The sequence below is a fragment of the Dermacentor variabilis genome, chromosome 7 (genome assembly GCF_050947875.1).
Source record: "Dermacentor variabilis isolate Ectoservices chromosome 7, ASM5094787v1, whole genome shotgun sequence".
NCBI classification, from domain to species: domain Eukaryota; kingdom Metazoa; phylum Arthropoda; class Arachnida; order Ixodida; family Ixodidae; genus Dermacentor; species Dermacentor variabilis.
In genome coordinates, this window is record NC_134574.1 from 128193633 (window position 1) to 128211619 (window position 17987).

Genomic DNA, 17987 nt, shown 5'->3' on the forward strand with positions numbered 1-17987 from the left:
CAAGGCACTTGCCACGACGTAAGACGAGGGGCGTGGCCTTGACATTGGAGACAAGCAGTCGCGTGCAGCCACCGCTGACAGTTAGAACAGCGAAGGGAAGGAAACATCGTTGGCGAACAAAAATGTCCGATGGGACAAACAGGGCAGTGGTGTGAGTGGAAAAAGTAGAGCAGGCATTTGCAATCACAGAAGAGTGCGTAAGGATCGTGGTGTCGTCTGTAATGGCCAGTTTGTCACCAAAATCGTCAAGGTCATGTAAACGGGTATCGGGAAGCGGAGAAAATTCAACTTCGGCGCGAGAACAATCAATGATGGCCTGATGATCGGAAAGGAAGTCCCACCCCAAGGTGACGTCGTATGAACAGGATGAGAGGACGACGAACTAGACTGTATACGTGTATCCTTGAATGACGATGCGGGCGGTACATGCGGCAACAGGGGTAATGCACTGGTAACTTGCTGTCCGGAGTGACAACGCAGATAAGGGCGTCATTACTTTTCAAAGCTTGCAGCAAAATTTTTCCGTAACTACTGAAACGGCGTCGCCTGTGTCAAATAATGCCAGTGCGATGACTCCTCCTACAGATACTTTGATCACGTTTGTCGGAAGAGAGCAAGGCTTTGTGTGGTTCGACTGGAACGCAGTTCTTGCCTCTTGAACTGCGGTAGCTAGTTTTCCTGCTCCGATGAGGCCAGACGCCGCTACAAGGGGGAAGTGAGCGGCGACGAGGGGATGGCGAGCGACGATCACAGGCAGAAGGAATGACGCTGCTCATAGAAGACAAGTGCGAGTCATTTGGTGGCGAGAAGACGAAGTTGGCGAAACGTAGGAGCGGACAGGTTGGTCATTACCTTGAAGCCATAAGCGATGGCGACAGGTCCATGCCACGTGACCAGGGATTCCACAGAAGCACACAAGGTGATTGTCAGGTGTACGCCAGGGTCCCATGCTAGCTGGTGATCTGGTGGTGTACACTGGAGGGTTTGGACGTGGCAGTGCAGCAAACGGTGGTGCTGAAAAAGTCGATGGAGGTGGTCGTGCTGCAACCTCGGCATAGCTTAGAGCTACAGGCCATGGTTGGCGCTGCACGAGGCGACTGAATAGCTTCGGACACTTCGGATACGTAACGTAGGAGCCAAGGACGGCGTAGGCACTGGGACGGCAGTGAGTAGGGATAGCTGGCGCGTGACTTCGGAGCGTATAAATTCCTTGATTTCGCCAAACAGATGGTCGTTGTTAGTCACAGTGGCTAAACTTTCAATGGAAGTATCGGGGATCGAAGAACGTTGAGTGAGTAGACATTGCCTCCCGAGTTCGTCGTAGCTTCGACAAAGTTCAGCGACTCCGACCACGGTCTGCGGGCTTTTCGAGAGGAGCATTTGGAATGCGTCCTCTTCGATGCCCTTCATTACATGAACGGAACCTTGTCAGACTCAGTCATCAATCCATCGACGCGCTTGCAAAGGTCCACAACGTCTTCTGCGTACTTGAAGTTTTCAGCGGGTTGCTGGGAACGGCTGTGCAAGCGCTCTTCGGCACGGAGGTTCCACACCTCAGTGCAACCGAAGACTTGTGTAGTGCGCGCCTTGAAATCTGGCCAGCTGCTGAGGTCGGATTCGTGGTTGTGGTACCACGCTAGCGACACCCGTGAGATAGAAGTTCACGTAACTGAGCTTCGCAGCATCATCCCATTTATTGTGGCCACTCACCCGCTCATATATCGAGAGCCAATTTTTTACGTCGTATTCGTCGGAACCGCTGAAGATGAGAGGATCGCGTTGACGCACTGAGCCAGGAGAAATCAATGCTGGTGATGCCAGAGGTGTTCTTTGGCTGGCGTCGTCGGGCATGATGGCCGGCAGCGTCAGATTACGTAGTTCCAGGGTGGTTGGGGAAGTACTACCCAGCACAGCTCCACCAAGGACTAACTACGGCAAACTTACTGCGAACTTTTTGGCAACATCACTATGGAATTCACTACCACCCTCCATTAAATCATCTCCTTCCATTCATTTATTTAAGAGGAAAATTCGTCACCACTTCTTGGGAAAGTGATTGTGTTGTATATTTTTTACGCTTCTGTATGTCGAATAATACTCCTTGGATCTGCTTTTCGTGTTTATACTTTATTGTTATTACTATGACTCAACTTTGTTAATACTTTCTGTTCCTAGGATTGCTACTGCTGTTGTCAATCGCATTAAGTATACTTTTTCTATGTATTTATTGTTGGAGGTCCCTCCCCAGTCTTTGACTATGGGACTTCCTAGTTACTTCTGTAAAACATTTCAAACGCATCAATAAACTGAAACTGAAACCAACTATGTAATGCGGATTATTGAGTACTCAGAAACACGACCGTCTCAGTCGAGCGTCAGACACCAAGAGCGCGAGCCCCTCTTCGTCGGCAGGCTGATGATTATAGTGCGTCCATAGGGTGCGCCAGTCTTCTTAGCTACAATATATATATATATATATATATATATATATATATAATTGTATATGCAGAAGAGAAAGCCGTGAGGCTGGTACAAACCTGCATTTCAGGTATGCCATATTCTTGCAGGACGTTCTGGTAGAAGGACTCTGGTATCATGCGATAGAGGCGACCTTCGGACACACGACCGGCACGACCTGCATTCGAGAGAACAAAGAGAGGGAAATGAGGATGCAAGACTGTCACTCTGGGTCTCCTGTACAACAAACATTTCCTATTGAGTTGTCTTCAAAAGAACGAAACAGTACATGGTTTACAGTGAACAGCTGCCAAGAAAAGCAACCACAATGAGTGACCACTGGAGAGGTGAAAACACAACATGAGTTCATTCTTGACAACAGCATGCAATGAGCAACTATGCAGAGGAAGCACAAGAAAAAATATTTTCCAACAGAGAAACATATTTCATTCAGACTTATTGCACGTTTTATCAGACATTGCATTGTACTATGCATCCGCTGCTTTAGGCTTTGGAGTCTGACGTGAGCAGACATTCACTCAGAGCCCCTCCATGAAGAATCGAGCATTCTCAGTTTGTTAGCCTGTTGAATATGAGCAACTAATGCTTGTGTTTCAGTTGGCTGGCATTACCGCATAAAAATGGCAAATACTACTACAGCTAAACCTAGACATTGACAAACTTCGATACACAGAAATTCTCAATATTACGAAGTTTTTCACTTTTCATAACCTCTCGTCTATAGAACACCATGTATTGAGAGTCTCAATATAACGAAGTGTGTTTGTACGCGATTTCAATGTAACAAAATTTCACTGCCGCCGCAGAGGAATGCCGAGACAATAAATGCAAGCTTCCGCAGATGCAGATGGCCAAATCATTGACTTACAAGCAGCTACCTGCAGACACATCTCTCAAATCATGCGCCACACAACAATAGCGACCGTCGAAGTGGAGCCACATCATGTTCAGTATGAACTCCAAGTGCGATGAGATCCCATTGCGCCCTGCATACTGTGTGACAAGGTGAGACAAGAAAGATGGTGACTTCACGAGTGACGCCTTCCCGCGAGAGCAAAGGGAAAAAGGGGGAGGGAGTGAGCTCACTGTAACGCGATCAAGTGCGAGCAAGTGGGCAGAGTGGGGAGTAAGTTGGCGAGCGTCTCTATTTCCTGGCCCACGCTTCGGCCATAGCTGGGCATGGCTGTGAGCGCAGCTGAGCGCACGCGCAGCCGCTGCTGCCTGTGCAAAGAGTGGGCGTGCTGAGATGGGATGGCACCATGTAAGCTGTCTACCCGGGTTTGGTATTGGAAGTTGTGTAATGTGGAGTTTTCGTGACCCGTTGGAGCGAGAGGCAGACGAAGCATTCGCTCCCCGCTGCCATCATTTTTCCAGATAGCGTTGTTCCAGTGCGGGCGGCGCTATCAGCCATGGGGGCAGAGTGGCTGCAACAGCGTGGCTGGCTTTGCTTAACTCGTACCGCCAGTGTGAAGATATCGTCGACGTATGTTGCATGAAACCATGTCAGGTGTCGCCGACTCCCAAATTGATGTTAATGAATTATTTTCTCATTCAAATTTTTCTTTTTCAATTGCCCAATAATTTGGAAAATTCTGCGGCCTCTTTCCATGCAAGAAAAATCTATTGGCGACTATAGATATTTGCATTTAAGGTCGAACTTCAATACAACGAAATTCCGATATAACTAAGCAAATTACCAATCTTACCGACTTCCTTATATCGAGGTTTAACTGTATTTGCCCTCTGTTTTGTGTACATTCCTGTCCTGTTCCCTTTGTTTCCGAAAGGGTGGTCGAACATGTTCAGCTTGCGCTCCACGTGCCAAAGTGGTCACAGTCTGAGGTCAACGACTTGACGTGATAGCTTGCTTACCAGATGAGCTTCTGAACCTAAAAATGAAAAGGCCCTTTACTTTTTAATGAAGTTATAGCACACTGAGCGTGCCTGTCCACCAGCTTAGTCATGCTGAGCAGGATGCTAACATTCTCTTCAGATCTCAGACTGAACATTCTGCATAATGTAGAGTGATTGAACCAAGCAAACTTATGCGGCAAGCTCACACTTATTTTTTTAGCTCTCTCTCTCTCTCTCTCTACTTTAAGAGACAAACCACTGCTGGACACCGACCTTGCCTCTGCTTGCAGTTGGCCTTTGATGCCCACTCCATCTTGAGGCACGAGTACTTCGTTTCCGGGTCACACACCAGGCACTTGGTCAGGCAGAAGTCCACAACTGAAGGGAGGCAAAATATACTGTACGTAGATGCCGTGCAGTTTTGACTGATTGTGTAACAAGGAGCTTTTATTTTGGTCATTACAAGCTACAACAATAAAGAAAGCCAACTGGTGCCAAAGAAGAAGACGTCACCCGCAGTGATGATACTCACAGATGAGAAAGGTCAAAGATAAATCTTATGCAGGATGATATGTAAAGATGAGGAAGGTGGAATTCACATATTGTACTAACACTGAGGGGAAATTAGTGTGAGAGTAACACCAACTCTGCATAAATGATGTGATTGGAGTAGCTCACACTGGAATTTTTCAGGGCAGTTTCAACATTTTGTTCTTTTTCGTGTCGAAGATGGTCACCTGCACCGGTCATCCGCAACAAGTTGCACGTCTGTGTATGTGCACTGTCACTTTTTTGACTTCATTCTTTTTTTACACAGCAACAGACTGTAACAGCCTTTCTAATGAAATCGCAGTCATAACCTGTCCTAGCACATTTTTAAACACCGTAACAAATTACCGTACCCTGTAATAAAAATATGACCTTCAATTTTTCATGTATGAACCCACCCCTTATGTAATACCCCTTCAATGGGGTATTTAAGGAAATGAAATGAAATGAAGATTCCTTGCTGTGCACTACAAACCATGCAGAATTTCAATTGGTTAGAAAATGTTAAGAAGTGCTCACATGTGCTAACCGATTCTTCCAGCCTCCAGTGCATACCACAATGTCTGACCGCGACAGAGATTAACTGCTGCGCACATCAGTCACCAGCATCTTTCTCGCATCTTGCTTTGAGTCTTGCTCTTAAGCTCTTGGCGATGGCTTGGCTTGTCAGTGTTTCGCTAGTGCACCAGCAGAGCACTGCAAGGATTCATTCTCGTGCGATGCTCACCACTAGACAGTTGCAGACACTGCTAAGCGACAAAAAAGTGATAGCAAGGTTTAACATTGTGCTGAAGCTCTTTGGACAGTGTTAAAACAATACTGCAGGGGTGTGACGTGTTGGCGTGACAGAGCATGCGATGCAACTGCTTCTGCTCAGCTGAAACAGCACCCTGGCAGCCATACCAGGCATCTCAGAATGCTGTCGCGACGAGAAGCACCAACACTGACATTGCTGGTGTCCTACCACAACGGTGCACAAGATGAAACCAAAAAGGAAACTGCAGCCTTTGGAGCTTGAAGTTTACTGTCCATTACGCTAAGACACAGAGCTGAACAACATGAACACTAGAGTCTGTAGGCACAATGCTCATGTCAGCTGTGGACGATGGAATACTACCCTGGCTCCCCTGAGCCAATTGAGCAGAGTATGACAGTGCGTCAACTTAGCTCCATCATTTTAGCGGCTAAACTCACTGTTTGTTCCTCACATTTCTAGAAACATTGTAGCCCATCATGCTTGAGTCAAGCACACACAGTTGACATCGTGACAGCGCGACAGCCCCAATGGCGAAGGCAGCGCAAGCATGCTTCGAGTACAGTAGAACCTTCTTCATTTGTTCAGGAAAAAAAAAATGCGAGAAAAAACATACTAACCGTGAAAACACACGATCCAAAGTAACTAAAAAGTTTGGCAGACTCAACTATTGTTGACATCTTACATAATGTGAAGCGTCGCGTGGATCGCTGTGGCACAAGATGAGTTTTTGTTGTTTCCCTATTGCGTGGTATTTTAAGAGGGCGACAAGAAACCGAGACGAAATCAAGCTGGTGGACGACGCTGGATGCTGCCGAAGCGAAACGTGATGCCCACATCATGACGCCTGCAGCAGGGAAAGGCGGTGAGTTTGGATTACCGCCTAGTAAAAGTGTGCAGTATGCTACCAATGGCACCATGCACCACGCGCTGTAAAAGACATCGGTGAAGATGCTTATCGCAGTAGGTTTGGCGGCGATAGCTGTGAATGCAACATGTCACGACTCGGGCGGAGATTTGCTTGCTGGCACCAGGATAAGAAACTGTGCGCCATCATTTTCACGTGAGACAGGCGGCTATATACTGTTCCCGTAAGCATGTCTCACACCTTTTCTTGTTCACATGGGATCTAGTGGCCAGAAAACGTATACAATCGCAGTCTGCAGCAGGGCACGGCAACGCATTTCGGTTATCGCCTATTAAAAGCATGCACTATGCTTCCGATGGCACCACGCGCTGTGAAACAGATAGGCAAAGATTCTTATCGCAATAGGATTGGCAGTGATAGCTGTGAATGCCGCGTGCAACAACCCTGGAGAAGGTTTGCTGGTACAGAAATGAGAAACGGAGTGCATGCCAGCATTTTCATGGGAGACAGGCAGGCGAGTATTGCTGTGAAGCTGCCGCGGCGGGCAGCTATATACTGTTCTCAATTGCATGCGCCTGGCGCATTTTCTTGTTTACACGGGATCTGGCGGCCGGAAAACGTATCATACGATCGCAGTTTGGCGACATACTGACGTTGGTGCTGAAAAATTGTGTTTTCCGGGAATGCATGAACCGGCAATAAATGAGGGTAATTCTATTGGGTCATTTTTGTGTTCTCGACTGTGAGCATTGGCGCCGAGAAAGTGTACAAACAGGAATGTATCAACGAGGTTCTACTGTATTCGTATACTGTATCTACTCGACTCTAACACGCTCTCGATTGTAACATGCACCCACTTGACGTGACCTAAAAAAAATAAGCGTCCTTTATGGCATTGAGCACCTCATTCTTTCATACGTAAATATAACTTTCTCTCACTTGGAAAAACAAATATTTACTCCCAATGCACTAAAGTTGTGATAAACAGTAAAGTCGCAGTTTCACCTGAAAGGCGAAGCATCGATTGTGATAGCAAATTGGTAGACAGCTATATGAAAAGTAAGGACAGCAGTTTTACCGGCCATATAAACTTTTGAACATTCGCTTACTAAGTAAATTAAAAAGCACGGTGTCACGCACACACAAGCAAACATGAACACGTCTCGTGCAATGACCGTGGAAACTCTTTATCAAAACGCTCGAGTGAGGAAGCGTGGTAGCAGGAGCGAGCGAATTGACCTTTGTGCGGCCTCTCGCTTCAACGCAAACTAAGAGAGGAGAACACAGCGCGGTGCGCCTAGATGCGTAGACTGTCTCCATCGCAGATCGCTTTCAAGATGGAGACCGCGCGGCCGCGTCATACTTAGCAGCTGCCGGAGTAGAACGCCTCTCCTGCTTGTGCCAGCCCCAGAAGCAAGTCTCAGGAACTCCAAACGCCCGTGATGCGGCCCGATTTCCGTCCATCTCGGCACACGTGATCGCTTTCCATTTAATTGCGGCATCGTGATGAACTCGGCTTTGCAGTCGGCACTCCCATGTTTATAGAGCAAATGAAGAAAATGGGAAGACCAGGAAGACAGACGGTGCACTAACCTAACTAAGCACACATACTACAGCACATGGAGGAAGCTACGGCAGCTGGGCTTGAAGCGCATACGAGGCGGCCATTCTGAAGTGCCTATGGCGATATGATAACGCAGATTTAGGGTCGTACTTGACTTTAACGCGCACACAATTTTTGGATCCGTTTTATCGGGAATAAAGTGCGCGTTAGATTCTAGCAAATACGGTAATTGCTAACAAAAAAGCAATTTCTTGACACTGGTGAGCAGTGAAGAGCGTAGCACAAAAGCAGAAGCCAGCAGTCGTTTAGGTACTCACCATACTTGATGTCTGGAACGGTGATGGAGCTCTCGGCTATGTTTGTTGACAGAATGATCTGCAGAGAGATGGAAAATAAAGTATGCACAAGTGGAATCTCGATAAACAGAAATAATTTAAACGAAACTGCATCATCCTCATGGTTGGTTGGTTTTGTATTCGTGCAATTGTATTCAGCTTTGTCTGTCCCTAAATGGAACTCCTGATAAACATAGCCAATTTCCCTGGTCTCTTGAGGTTTCATTTAAAGAGAGCCCACTTTAGTATGTACCAGCACACAATTTGCTCCTGCATATACCTTATACATTTGTGCAAAGGCCCCACTTTTTTTTTTTTTTTTTTTGCAATCTTGAGAAGGTGTGGAACTTGCCCGAGTGCAGGCCATTTCCGCCCAAGTTTTCTCACCATGCGCAATCCCTGTGATCCCTTTTATACCAAAAGAACGAACGCAACTGTTTCTCCGATGCATTAATTTGTTCAACGCAAATGCTCAGGTCTGGTCCAGCAGTGCGTTCGCGCATACAGTCAGGTTTCATGCTATCCATGGTGTTAGATATGCCTGGAACTTAAAAGCTTTCCACAACAACTTCCAAAGACAACGCATGCCACGGGCAGTGCCATCGGGCATTTCCTTTTACTTTCTTTTCTTCAAGCATTCATTTTCTTGGGAAGGGGGAGGGGGGCTACTAAGTTGGGGCTGTGGCTCTCGAGTGTGCGTGGTAACCTGAACTTTCGATTATAACCGGAATGGAAAAAAATTAAATGTATCCCCACAACATGACAACACGCAGCAACATTTCAACCTTTGCAAAAGTACAAAGCAAAACAGGCTCCTTTCCTAATCTGCAAGAACACTTCTCTGCCTCGCATGCAAATTAGAGCAGCAATGGTCATGTTTGAAATTGAGACAATGTGGGGCTGTTTCCTGTGCACAGTTTCACCATGAGTGCCACATCTACATTTCTAGTGTCATTACAAAAACAAAGTGCATTAAAAAAACAAACTGGAAAATTTGCAAATTTGACTACGCCCCCATTAGTTTGGCAAACTCTTTTGCGGCAATTTACAATTGTGAATTTTTTGTACATATAACCATATTGACCCCTCTTCATCATCGTTCCATCATTGTTCTCTCAGTTACAATGATGAACTGAGAGTAGAGGACAACCATGTCATGGCCCTATTTAAATAATCTTTAACCAGAAGTGTTTGAACAGTGAATTCAAATGGAATACAAATGTTTATTCAAGAAAATGTCCCTCAAATATCAAATTGCGTATTTCTCATTTGGGAAGCAACATCAAATACAAAGATTGCATGGAGTCCGTTGGGTAAAAGATAAGAAATTGGGCTTGCACACATTGACATATGCACGTAATACCATTCATGATAACAAGGCCAATTCACTGAAGAGCTTGAAAATTGTAAAAGGCTTTTTATTACCTGGAGCCTCTCGGCAATGTCAGCAATGAAATATGGGAACAACTCGATAGTAGGTCACATAAAGTGTTGTGTTTACTGAGAGAAGCAACATGCATCATGTAGGAACAGAGTAGCAGAGACTATTCAAATAATTTGCATTTGAAATTTCAAACATTCACAGAACCCTAGCTTTCACATTATGCAGTTACAGCCGTTTTTAAGACACAGCATAGTGGAGGGGGCACCACCAGGTCAACAGCAGCTATTCAGTGTTGTGCAACTAGCGTGGAGGTCACGGCAAATGAGTGTTCTTGCTTTCTGTCAGCGTTGGCGACGGTGAGAAACCAACAAACCCTGTGCTCAGCCTCAACCGAATAAGTAAGCAAATAAATCATTTCTATCTTGCAAGTACCTTTCGGTGGCCCTTGGCCGGAGAGAGAAAGACAGACTGCTGTTCCTGCTGAGTCACTGTGGAGTGAAGGGGAAGCACTGTCCACCTAGAGAGAAGCACATTTTATTAAAGTTGGGAAAGGAAGAAACTGAGGCAAACAGCAAAACAGCAGTGGCGTTGTTCCGCAATGCTTGAGCAAAACTAGAGCATTTTGAGCTGTAGCGCCAGAGCATTCTGAGCTAGATTAGAATTTCGAGCTCCAGTAAAATCTGTTTGACTCTCGTTAATTAGACCATCTGGATAATTCGGACCCGCCCTCTGGTTCCAGCAGGCTTATGCATCACTGAATGGCATCGAGCATTCATTAATTCGGATGCATCTGGCCATGTACCAGGTAGCTTGGACAACCAGTGTGCCAGGCATGGGGCACCACAAATGTGCCACGCAAGAGACCGTATGCAGCACTAGCGTTCGACCGAAACAAAGCGGCCAAGTCAACAGCGTGCTAGTCAGCAGGAACCGTATAGGAATGCCATTTATAACACTTTGCACCTGTTTATTGTTACGTTGGTACGACGCCGCGCTGGCTGCAAATTTTCAGAACTGCGTGGTCAGCAGTGATCGTGTCGATAGCTACCACGGATTCATCTGCAATGCTTCCAGCGAGAAATTTTTTATTCAGTGCACAGTATGTGCAATGTGATGGCAGAAGCCGTTGAGGATGAAAAGCAACTCTACTGTGGCCCGATTGCTGGCGTCAGACGCACTGGCTACATGGTAATGAATGATCAGTTGCCATCAGCTCACTGACAATAAATAATTGTGAAATCATGCCAAGAGAGTTTACTGAATTAACACCAGCGTTTCAAGCTGCTGTTACACTGCGAAGGAAGTCGTCAAACCCTCAATGTCGTGTGTGCCTATCTGAGACAAGATGAAAACTGCACATCCAGCCGATTTTGTGCAAAATGTAAATGGGAGTTGTGGGCTTTTGCAGTAAACAAGGGCACGCTGATGTAGCAAGCATCTGTTTAACATTTCCTCTACGCATTCAATAATTAAATGTATAGTTAATTCAAACGTTGTTTCCAGTCCCAGGAAATTCGAATGATCAAAGTATTACTGTACTGTACCTCAGGGAAATACAGTCCTCCCGAAGCATGTCAGTGAACACAGAAATTTCTTCGTAGCCTGGGAAAAAAAGGAAAGGACGCAACTGGTAAATTACTTCAAGAGGAGCAACAGTGGTCATATCACCTAGCCAGACCTATTGACCAAATGATAAATATGAAAGCCAAAGCCAGAAAAGCTTAAGATCTAATCAAGATATAGTCGCCGACTGATTTTTCGGACTCCAAAAATTCGGACATGCTCGATTATTCGGTCTGCTTCGCGGCAGACCGAATAATGCTCGGAAGTCTTCTAGCATTGCATAACAAGAATATAGCAAGCTATCATTAATAATCAAGACATACAGTATGGTCTACTCTTAAAGGGAACCCCAAATTAGTGTGCAAGGACTGATTACAGCTCAGTCGTAGTATACGAAGGTTTATAAAATATTATTTTTTTATCAATACAATTTCTTTTGAACAGAATCAAATGTTTTTTTTCCTCTGAAACTAATGAATTAGTGATGCTCTGTTGTATTGAATACCAATGAGGTTCTATGTTTAATAGTGGACCTGTGCAGCGATCTTATTTATTGCATTGAAAGTTTTGCTTTCCAGTTTTTCTCCAAAATGCAGAAGCACTATCCCAACTTTACGGCAGGTCGGTTATCGTAAGGTCAATCTGCGCGACAGGCGAAAGGATCACGCATCATGTGACTCGTGTTGCCGATGCCTACAGCAAAGACAAAATTCCGCCTGCTTTGTTTCATTGTCAGGTTTGGCGTGATATGCCCCCTGTCAAAGATTCCGCAATCTGCAGACTTGGCGCATTCCTGCAGGTAAAATTTATTGATGTGTCAGTTGATTGACAGACTGATTTATCAATTGCCAAAGAAACACTCGGGCTACGAGAGGCGTCATAAGGATCGAAGGCTGGTTTGGAGTCCTCTTACTGAGCACAAATGTCACATATGTCACAATGCTTCAAAGAATGGGGCCCAACTGCTGCAGGGGATAAAACCCATGACAACCCGCGACTTGTCATTTCACAACAGTTCTAAGGCACTATGCAATTAAAAAAATGCTGCCAGGAATAATGTTGCTGTCATCATTGCTGCCAGCAGTGAGATGTTTCTGGACTTTCAAAACACACTCTGTTGTGCCACTCACCGGGAAGGAAGACAAGGACGGCCCCGCGATTCGGAGCAAACCTCTCCTTGTTCACATCAACCCTGCGAGGAAAGAAAAGAATTGAAGAAACCAGAATAAGATAAAAAAGCAGATTTCAGTGACTGTAACGCACCTTGGTTCATTTACTGCAACAGCAGTTACTTCAATGACTCGTGCCAGACCCCAAGTTTATGCAAAAATCCTGCATTTTTGTTTCAACTCCCCCACTGTATATAACAATGAAAACACGAAGAAAGTGAAGGCATAACAGTGATGGCAACATGACAATAAGGGCATAATAACTTTGATGGTATGACAACCATGGCATGGTGACGATGGCATGATAATGACAATGATGGCATGACAACATTGTTGACAATGACAAGTATAACAATAATGATAGTGACACGGTGACAAGATGACATTGGTATGAGACATTGCAGTAAAATGCTGCTGCTATCCATATCCTATACAGTGAAACCTCACTAAACCGTAGTTGGCCGAAGCTTGGAAAAAGTACGTACCAAACGGTAGTACTGCTTAATTGAAATAGCGCAAGATTGCTCACTTACCTGTCAAAAACGGAACAACGAGATATTGCGATCAAAAGGCAGAAATCGTGCAGTATTTATGCACTTCGCGCGACAAATGCATGTTATTTTCATCCGATGCTGCGGTGCACTATAGTCGGATACAAATTTAGAAAGAAGGGGAGGCCCCGCCCAGATGACCGAAGCGCGACAGCCGATTGCCTCCGCGACTAAAATAGTCATGCTCGAAAAATCGTGCTCCTGAAGCGCGTAATTCTCGGTATAAATAAACACTTTTGTATTTTTATGACTGGTTTAGTAGAGGTCTCATGTGCTACAGCACATGCCAGATCGCGAGAGAAAAATAACCCCGTGCCTTCTACAACGCTGCCCGTCTTCTGCTCTTTAGCTTCATTGCAAGTGACAAAAGTAAAAAGAGCAGCTCTGCAAGGCTTTTGCGCTTGTTCACATGTACACAGCATGTCTACTACTCGTTTTCCAAGCTTAAAATGAATCAGTTGCTATTGAAAAAGTACTTATATAAAACAATGCATTTATCGCAACCATTACAAACCCAGGGCGAGAATACGGTCGAGGCAGGAAGGTACAAAAATGCTTCATTCATTGTTTTAAGTAAGTACTCTTGGTTTTAAATGCCATGAAATTTATATTTCTTGTTCTGTGTTTTCACAATTTCACAGCACGCATTCTACAGCTTGCGCGTGCAGTGAGCACTGGTGGACAGCAATCAATCGACGGTGCTACACAATGCTCGAACACCGTCACTAGACTCTTGGCTATCTCACTGCTGACAATGATCGTTCACGCCAAGTTGACGGCGACAAATCTTTGCGTTGAAGGCTTCTTCTGCAAATATTTTCTGTTGAGACACTCGTAGGTTTGTTTCATGCGCGCACACTTTTCCGATTTCTCCTGAGAATTGTTTTGCTCCATCACTTCACCCCGTCTGACGAAAAACGCAGCGACACAGTACACGAACACACCCGCCACTAACAGTACGCACCCGTCTTTGGAAAACTTTTCTCGTCGTAACTTCACTCGGGAGCGAAATAAAACAACATGGAACAAACACGCATGATGTGTGTTCGTAGCGGTCACCGCAGGATCCTGTTTTCAGGCAAAGCGTAGCACAGTGCCAGCGATGCTTGCTGCAATGTTCCTTCGCCAGATCACGGCTCAGAATAAATGCACGCGGCACAAATGCTGCATGGTAAGCTTGCAGTAATATTTACGGCATGATAGACCATCACAAACAGTTCTGGAATTCACCTTGACGAGGGGCTGAAGCACACAGCTGACGCAACCTCGCCCAGTTCCAAGCGCGGGTGGCCATCTTCTCCGTCGGCGGAGTCACCGTCCGTCCGGCTGATGACGTTAGTCCAGAGTGCGCGCCCATTGGTGGGTTCTTGTGTGCTTCCGCCTCGGAGGAGTAAACGCACCCTTTTTTCTAAAGTTGTATCCGACTATAGCAGTAACGACGATGACGATGACGACGGCCTCAAACTCACTCAAGCTACGAGCCAGCTTTTTCACCAGCCCCCTCTCCTCCGCAAACACTTGCATTAGGCTGACGTAGCACCCAACATGTGCCACTGCTGACCTTGAATCACTCGTGCTGTAGCTTTCCGTGCCGTCCTCACCACTGTCACTAGGCGACACTTCGGCAATAACAGAGGCTACGATGGCGAAAAGTGGAACCTCGTAGCCGACATATATATTTTCACAGTCGCAGCAGCATTGCCTACCAACTTCTTCGCGTTTCCAAATGCCACACACCATAGTCAACGGTAGATCCCCCTCGCGTGCCAGCACCGACTTCTTCGTGCCACATTCGATAGCATGAATGATGTCCAATTTTTCTTCTATGCCGAGCGTCCGGTTACTGTCCTAGCTTGCCCAAAACCACAACATAGAATAAAGAAGACCACAACACGGGGCACAATGCTCCGACTTTGTCACGGCACCGAAGTGATGTTTATGTGGCTTCACCCTTCCAAGCGCCCTCTGCGTTTACGCTAGGAGGCCATTCCGATCTCTGAGGCTCGTTGTTCTGCCAGGCCGACGTACCGCCATGATATTGCGATGAAAAGTGTAAACACTACGTGTTAACAGATACATGTGCAATAAGCTGGCATGGTTTATGAAGATTCAAAACGCCTTATGTCCATTTGTCGCTGAGTCTATAATTTCCCTTTACTACTTTTAAAACGAAATTACTGTTTAAGCGAGTACAGCTTAACGAGGTTTTACTGTATTGCACAAACAATGCATGGATCAGGGCCCAACTCCGAATGCTGCAGTGTAACTGAACCAGTTGGACCGGCTGACCAAGCAGACCTAGTCCCGAGTGCTTAGCCACAGCCACAGTAGAAGAAATGCCGTATTTTTCATGTCATGCTGAAATGAACCAAGCAGCTACAGCAGTGGAGGCCATGCTGCCACAGTTTGCAATACCAAGTGTTTCAGCAGTGACTCTCTCCGATCGTTAAAGGGCCCCTCACCAGGCCACACAGCAAATTTCGGTTATGCGCTGGAGGTTATGTGCCCTCTAGGCAGCGTTCTTTCTGCCGCAAGAACTTTCCAAATTGGTTCACTAATAGCCGAGATAAAAATATTTCAGCGCCGCAAACCCGTGATTTTAGAAGGAGAGGGGCACTGCCAAGAGAGACACTCTTTCCACTTGCCCCGTATAGCCCCCCGAAGCGAAATTCCTTCCCTGCGTTCTTCCACACCGAAGCTCGAAGATTGCGTCACGCATACGTCACGGGCCATGCCTTCACTTTTTCCCCCCTCTTTATTGCTGCGCTGTGCAACTGCACTGACGGCATCGTGCGTGAGCTGTCGTGTTTGTCACATTTCGCACGGCACACAATTTAGTGCGCCGTGCACAAGAACACCTGACCAGCGGCATAAGTCAGTGCTACACAAATACTGAGGCAGACACAAGCAGCTCATAGAACACGATGGCGCGCTGGAACATTCGGTAGAAAATTGCATACTTTCGAAGGTCGGTGCACGCGAGTGCACGACATGGAAACAAGCAGACAAAGCAGAAGTACATACATATCTCTTGCTGCAGTGCAAAGTAAAACAACACGCAGACATTCGCTTTGTGTTTTGTTACATGTATTTCTCTAAACTTTAATTTGTCTATTGAAGCAACAGATTTCACAAATAACAGATGCTGCCTTGAATAATTCTCGAAGTCACGTGCCACTACAAGCAACGTCACAGCAGTGCGATATACGTAGGCACACTTGTGCAACATACGTCACTCTTCGGCTAGGAGCGCAGTGCCCACGAGGAGAAGGGCAAATGGCATTCAGTTTGAAATTTCAGCTATTACCGCGGCGTGTAGCAATGTAATACTTAGCAGACATGATCGTTAGCACACATTGTATGCACAGGGCTTGTCAGCTCAAAATGGCCAGACTTGGTAAGGGGCCCTTTAAACAAAGTAGGGGCACGTGAATATTCAAAATTCTGAACACAAATAGAAAAGTTTGATATTCAGTTCATATTTGAGGCAGCAATTTTTTTTTCTATTCCGAGTTTTAAATATTAGTTTCCGTTCGAATACAAGAGATAATACTTATTGGACACTGATGCAAATGATGATTAGTCTGAATGATTCTGCTCTGGGACACCTGCAAAGGCCTCAGTCACCGAGCGAATGCGCTGGGCACAAAATTTCTTCTCGATAATTTCGAGTCATTCAATATGAATACCTCGCTTAGGATATAGAGCGGAGCCTTTTTTATACGTTTCGGAAGAAAATGTGAGAGAAAGCATACTGAGAAAATGTACAATCCGAAGTCATAAAAAAAAATATTTGGCAGACTTAAAAATGCAGTCGACGTCTACGCAATGCAAGCGTTACACAAGGTGTTGCAGCATGAGACGCAGGCGCGTGCCGAGCTGGTGGGACCCACACGGCCAGAGACTAGCATTGTTTTTGCAGCTTTGGCAAGCTTATGTTTGCACTTCTGGAATTCAGCCTGGGTCAAGACAGTCTCTTGGGGCAAGGCATTTTGGCAAGATGTTTGCTCGTGCCCACCCAGCAAGAGGTGCCGACGCACATCGACCAGGTGGGGCCGAAGCGGCTTGAGGTGCACTTTGTTGTTTTCCTAACGCATAGTGTTCGAAGACGGAAATGGGAAACCAAAATGAAATCGAGCTGTTCAGCAATGCCACAATATGATGCCGCCAGAGCGACACATGGTGGTTCACTTCCCGCCACCTGCAGCAGGAAACGGCAGCACATTTGGGTTGTGGCCTATTAGATGCACACAATATGCTTCCAACGGTGCTATGCCAGACGCGTGGTCACACGGCTAGGTAAATGCTCATCAGGGCCGGGTTCACGGCGACAGCTGCAGACCCAGCGCGCTGCAACACATGAGATTTGCCAGTACCAGAAGAGGAAACTGACGGCGTGCCGGCATTTTCACATGACACGGACAGGCACATACCACACGGAAGCTGCCACGGTAGGCACCTGCTGCTCTTGATCACGCGTGCCTCGATCCTTTTCTCGTTTACAAGGGATCCAGAGAGCAGAAAACGTATTGCACGATCGTAGTGTGGCGACTTACTGAACGCTGGTGCCAAAAGGGAGCGTTTTCCGAGATCTAATTCCCCGGTAAAAAAGCGTAACTGTATTGGGACCCTGCCTTTGTCATACCTCGCCGGTGGCTTTGAAGCACAGAAAGAATGGTAGAGGTTAAATGTTGCATAATTCCGGTTCCCAAAAGTCAGCTTTGCCGCAATACAGCGGTGTTAAGCGGTGAGGCACATGCAATGTATTGGGGTGAAGCATACCAAGATTGGAAATGGGCCACTGTCACGTGACACAATATGTATTCCTTAATTATACACACGTGCACCTGCCATGTCCTGCCATAGTATGAGAATTGGTACACCTATTGTACCAGCAGGCCTTCAGAGCTACTTTGAA

General features: G+C 46.1%; 1 protein-coding gene across 4 annotated transcripts in view; it reads right to left on the reverse strand.

Annotated features, from left to right (window-relative positions):
- spn-E (tudor domain containing 9 protein spindle E) overlaps positions 1 to 17987 on the reverse strand; it is a 100500-nt gene that overhangs the window by 55573 nt on the left and 26940 nt on the right. For all 4 annotated transcript variants that reach the window (XM_075699224.1, XM_075699223.1, XM_075699226.1 and 1 more), the window contains 6 exons: positions 12480 to 12541; positions 11331 to 11388; positions 10219 to 10303; positions 8385 to 8442; positions 4606 to 4710; positions 2538 to 2635 (listed from right to left, as the gene is read on the reverse strand). In XM_075699224.1, the coding sequence (XP_075555339.1) occupies positions 2538 to 2635; positions 4606 to 4710; positions 8385 to 8442; positions 10219 to 10303; positions 11331 to 11388; positions 12480 to 12541 (466 nt within the window). The remainder of the gene's footprint in view (positions 1 to 2537; positions 2636 to 4605; positions 4711 to 8384; positions 8443 to 10218; positions 10304 to 11330; positions 11389 to 12479; positions 12542 to 17987) is intronic.